At 38.9% G+C, this 6,126-nt stretch overlaps 1 protein-coding gene across 1 annotated transcript in view; it reads left to right on the top strand.

The window, feature by feature from the left end:
* Positions 1-3,637: 3,637 nt before the first annotated feature.
* The window catches only part of LOC115425582 (collagen alpha-1(I) chain), a 118,483-nt gene continuing 115,994 nt past the window's right edge, over positions 3,638-6,126 (top strand). Inside the window, exon 1 of the mRNA XM_030143212.1 lies at positions 3,638-4,148. Within this exon, the coding sequence (XP_029999072.1) occupies positions 3,638-4,148 (511 nt within the window). The remainder of the gene's footprint in view (positions 4,149-6,126) is intronic.

Here is a 6,126-nt window from a genome sequence, read left to right as displayed (position 1 = left end):
GTTTTACTATATAAACACAGTGGCTTGATTAGAGTGTGACAGCTCTGGTAAGGGAAAAAAAAAAATAAAAAATTTCATCTGTGGAAAACATGGCATACAGTCTGCAGCCAAGCTAACACCAGGCATGGTTCTGTATGGTTTTATCTGTTGATCCATTCTTCTGCTATTGTAGTGTTGTATAGTTTAACTGCTAACCCATAGATGCAAACAAGTGGTGAACATAGAGATGTTCTTTTTATTATCTAGGGCTGGGAAGCATTGGGTTATTGTAAAAAAAGAAAAGAGAAAAAAAAAGAAAAAACAGTGAGATTTAATTCTGCTTATTGGTTTGTTAACATGGATACATATCTGGAAAGGGGACTGGACCTATGTTCCCCACTACCTATGTTCCCTGTAGGTCAGTCCTGATCTGATCTAAAGATCAGTATCAGCTGCCAATCAGGCATTTTTTAGAAGATCAGATCAGATTGGATTTAGTCATGAGATTGGGCCAATCCGGGCCTGGTTTCGGGGGGGGGGGGGTTAAACAAACGTCCTGCTGCCCCTCAAATTAAAATTCCCGAAGGTAGGGAAAAGGAAAATTAGCTCCACATTAGCGGGAGGCTAAGAGGAACTAGTAAAGCATCTGTAAGTTTCACTTTCACCCTACGCTTTTACTTATTCTGAGGTACGTGCAGTAGAGATGTACAAGTCGTTTTTTTTCTCCAACCTTTTGTGGAAGAATTTGACTCGACCCAAACCGCCCCGCAAATAAAGTGACATTCTTTTGACCCGCCCTAACCCAACCTGCAAGTAACTGATCTGTACATCATTAACGTACGACATGGAACGCACCCCCATATAATACCTGGACGGATCTGTCCATAGACGTGCTACAGCAGTGGCAAACATACAGCCTGTGGGCCAAAGCCAGGGCCAAAGGTTCTAATTTGTCCCACAGTATGAATTTGGAAAGTGAAAAAATAATACTAAGGTTATTAAGAGTCAAAGGTGTCATACTTGTTTTAGTTCAGGTTCCACAATCTGCCCAGTTGTGATCTCAAGTAAAATAATAGCACAGTAACCTATAAATAATGAGTCCAAATTTAAATCAAAATTTCATTGTAAAAAGTCAGTATCAGATTGGTATCAGATCAGTATTGGCAAAAGTAATCCTAAAAAAAATCAGATCAGATTGGAAGCAAAAAAATCCAGATTGGGACATCACTAGTTCCCTGGTACCCATGTTCCCTGGTACCCATGTTCCTCAGTACCTATGTTCCCTTGGGATCACATTGGACTGAATGTGGCCCCTGAACTAAAATGAGTTTGACACCCTTGGGCTGTGTAGTTTTCTTTATTGCATGTCGTAGAATCACAACTAGAATGGTGTCATCACATGTCTCAGATGTTCCTCATATCCTGCAGGTGTCTGGACCCACGTGGTTAAAATCTGTGCTATAATCATTAAATATATTCATCAACAGTCATCGTACTTGACTGACCTCTGCACTTCCATCCATAATCTTACAATATCTATGAGATCTGAGCCTCCCAGATCCTTTAATCACCATGAAACTTTCTTTATCTCTACTTTTTCTTGGATGTCAACATCACATTTCAGCCTGTGTTCAAAGTCTATAATCAAGTTCACCAAATAAGAGGAGACCCTCCCTTTGCTGTGGATACACCTTGGATACATTAAACATGAGTGATCTGTATTTAGTGGCGTGCCGTCTTACAGTCTTTGAAAGCTGATAGCAGCAGCGGGCCCTTAAGGTTTCTTGTGGCGCTGCTCTCCTGGGGCCCTCGCCTTGATCTCGGAGACTGATGGGTCTGGTGTGGATGTTGAACCTGGAGATGGGGTCCTGGCACCTGAGCAGCGATAAAGCCTGGAAACACGTCTAAACCCTCTGTTGTTTGGTGCTAAACTGAGCTGTGTAAAACGGGACAAGTTTAGCTTGATGTATGTGTTTTGTGCTTGTACAGCCGTCAAAAACAGATCTTAAAACTAGAAGCACTCGGAGAGCGCAGACCTCCGCCAAGGCTGATCAGTGCCCCCCCCCCCCGTGGGGCCCCCCCCCCGATCACCACCGAAATTTAATCATTTCTTCCTTATCCCATTTCCAACAAACCCTGAAAATTTCATCCAAATCTGTCCATAACTTTTTCAGTTATGTTGCACACTAACAATCAGTGCCCCCCCCCGTGGGCCCCCCCACCCCCGATCACCACCAAAATGTAATCATTTCTTCCTTATCCCATTTCCAACAAACCCTGAACATTTCATCCAAATCTGTCCATAACTTTTTGAGTTATGTTGCACACTAACAGACAGACAGACAGACAGACAGACAAACAAACAAACAAACCCTGGCAAAAACATAACCTCCTTGGCGGAGGTAACAAAGCAGAAGCAATGCATTAGGTAGCGAACTGTGCACCTGTGATTTAAACCATTAATTTTTTAAAAGAACAGCCCAAAATATGGTGCATAGAGGGGGGGCATGATGCGCCGCTTTTATGCTTACTGGAGTATTACACACCCTGTTCCTCCATTTCTCCATTTCCACCTAATAGACTGAGCATAAGCCCTGTTTAATATATGGTGGTTAATTCATGCTTTGATAGTATTGTCATTTTTTACTTTTTTTTCTGTTTAACCCTTTATAGGGCACTCATTGAAATTTCAAAATTTCAACCTTAGTGTGTTATTGGACATCATCATCTACCTCTTTGTCGGTTGCCGTGACAACAGTCTCCCTCTTACCCTAAAACATCCGAGCAGCACTTGCTTAAAAGGAAACACGCAATAAAAGAAGTGTTGTAAGGTCGTAAACTGCCAAAAATCAATCATACTCCTTATTTACAGCTTCAAAATTTCTATAAAATCTCTCTGAATTACTGTATAGTTTTATAAAAACCAACATCCTTCATGGCCTCACTGAGGCACGGGATTGACCCCGTATTTAATGTTTGCAGAAATTACCAAAAATAGTTACTTTGCCGGATAAAAGATTAACCTTTATTTAACCTGGTTGGTCCCATTGATATGAAGGGTCTATTTTTCAAGGGAGACCTGGCCAAGATAGCAGCGATACAGTCACATAATTACTGTTTTAGAAAAATAAAAGCATTTGCAAACACAGAAAAAACATATACAATCAGTCCAAACATTTACAGAGCAATAGCCTTGATTCCAGAGTTTTAACACTATTTAAAAATCAGTCAGAGGAATCAGTGATTGCAGGTAGAGCTCAGACTGAAACTTGTTCCAGGAATCAGGAGCTAAAAGATCTTTTTTTTTTTTTTTTTTTTTTTTTTTTTTTTTTACTTTGGAATGAACTTCCTTTGCACATTAGGCAGGCTACCTCTGTTTCTGTTTCTAAATTCTCTCTTTGAACATAGTTTTTCTCTTTGGCTTTTAACTCAGTTTGAGAGGTTGGCTTTTATTGTTTAATGTATAATCATTTTTGTTGTGTTTATTCATTTTTTAATATGTTTTATTTGTTTTCATGTGTACAGCACTTTGGCCAACTGGGTTGTTTTTAAAGTACTTTATAAATAGTTAAAAAGTGTGAATGTCAGCTTCAACCCTCAGAAAACCAGATATTGAAATAAACAGTAGAACATGAATGTCATCAAAGGTTTTTAGTGGATGAAGAAGATGCAGAACACTCCAACACACATAACCTTCGACACACAAGTAAATAAATCCATAAGTAGAACAATCCTGAATCCCAGTGTGTATGTGCAGCCTGTTGTTAGTGCACACTGTGATACCAACGGTCAGTATGTGTTAAATGAGTCCTGGAGGAGAAGGGGCCTCGTTCAGAGCAGGGCAGAGACTCTGTCAGACTGCATCTCCAGTATGTGTGGAGCTCCTTGTATTCCCTCCACACTGGAATGTGCCTCTTCCTACTGTAGGTTACCTGTGATCCCATCAGTCAGTGCAGCGTCTGACCAGTCTGACCCTGTCACTCACACTGAAGCCAGACACACCCTGTACGCCGCTGTACGAGTCAATGAGCTCCAGGAACCGGGACGATACTTCGACATGGTCACAGAGAAGATAAACATGAACCCTCCTGATGCAGCTTCAACTCACAGATGGGTTGAAGCTGAAGTTAAGACAGAGCTGACCTATGTTGTTATTCCTGATTATCTTTGTAATGAGTCCCAGACCGTTTCACCTTGTTGCTATAAATAGTCCCTTTTCCACCAGATTCCCTGTTTTTTTTTTTTTTTACCAGGAACCTATTCTATTCTATTCTATTCTATTCTATTCTATTCTATTCTATTCTATTCTATTCTATTCTATTCTGTGTGGTTAGGGTTTCCACTCCACCTCAAAGTTCTTGGAAATTTATTTAAATGAGACTTGGTCATTTCAACTCGGTGGATAGTCATGGATAAAAATAAATAAATAAATAAATGTTGAAAGAAATTAAGTAAAAAACATCTCTTAGGCATTTTGGAAGCACAGATAATAATTTAAACCAAACTAACCAACACAATGATACACTACAAACAAAAAGTTAAGGATATTTTTAATTTTTGGGCCTTTTTTTTTTTTTTTTTTTCCAGTTGGGATTCTTGCACAGTGCTTTTTATTTTTTTGTGGGTGAATTGAAACACATTTGACCAGACACAGTTTTATTTAAAATGCCAAAAATGAAGCCATATATATATATATATATATATATATATATATATATATATATATATATATGTATATATAATATCCTTAACTTTTTGTTTGTAGTGTATTTAAATATATATATATATATATATATATATATATATATATATATATATATATATTATATACAAACTATATTAAACTAAAAACTATATTATGATATTTTTCATTATTGTTTTGTATCCCAGACCCCTGTTAGAAAAGAAACACCTGAATTCAACGTGTCCCAATACTTTTGTCCATATAGTGTATTTTTATAGTGAAAATGTATGTTTATATGACATAAAAAAACGGGACTAAATCACACTGATCATCTGTATCGACATCAGATATCAGCCAAATTGTTATTTTAACATCAACTATGGCTCAGAATTCCTGGATTGACACATCTAGAATCAATTTTATTGTGGACCAGGGATTAAAATAATTCAGCAGCAAACCCCCCCCACCAACCCACACTGGTCCATGGCTAAAACTGTCTGCAAGCAGCTACTGCGAGCTAATGGTCAAAATACAATCTACTTTAATTCATCGTACTTTATCGTTCCCCACAATACCCTCTGCATGATGGCAGTATTTTCCTTCTCTGAGGCATTTTGTAAGCAAAGATAACAATTTAACCAACACTAACCGATGCAATGCAATGATATTTATCCCATTATAAAACTATATTATGACATTTGTTGTTATTATTTTCTGTCCCAGACCACTGTTAGAAAAGAAACCTGAACTCAACACGTCCACATACTTTTGTCCATATGGTGTAGTTATGAACAGGGCTAAACAGTGGTCATCTACAGCTACTGAAGTCTAAATGTAAAGGTGGCATTGAACCAGTGCTCTCTCTTTGTGTCAGTTTGGTCGAAGTGACTTTTGGGTCACTTGGTTCGGCTGTAACCAGACACTGCAATAACGGTGGACTGTGAACCTTCATTACTGCTGGTTCCTTTGGTGAGCGGATATCAGACGTTTGAAGACACTAAATTTTAATGAAATAAGAGGCCGCTGACCACAAACAAGTGTGTCAGTGTTTGTCCTGCGTTAGCCTCACAGGGGGAACGGGAACAGGAACACGATTCAGCGGGATCATGTAAAACCCACAGTGTCACCATGTACCACTGCCTGAACACTGGGCTGCGTCTATTTTTAAGATGTCAGAGTATTACCGCTGAAGTCTGAAAGAATCCCAAGTTTTAGGCCAATACGGTAGAAGTGTTGGGTTACTGTAATATCGCCCCCCTAAATGTCTAAATATTATTCTACTGGGAGGGGAAATGAGGAAATATTTTAGAGGTCAAGCTCACCGAAGGCAGAAAATGAGGAGAATCTAGAGGTCACTGTTCTGGTACCTGTATGTGGGTCATTAGGCTAAAGTTCTTTAAATGCCAGAGAATTCAGAGGCTAAAGCCAAGTTCAGACCAAAGATTAGCAAAAAGATGACACTG

Source organism: Sphaeramia orbicularis, chromosome 9 (genome assembly GCF_902148855.1).
Source record: "Sphaeramia orbicularis chromosome 9, fSphaOr1.1, whole genome shotgun sequence".
Classification (NCBI taxonomy): Eukaryota; Metazoa; Chordata; class Actinopteri; order Kurtiformes; family Apogonidae; genus Sphaeramia; species Sphaeramia orbicularis.
This window is presented reverse-complemented; position numbering and strand designations above follow the sequence as displayed.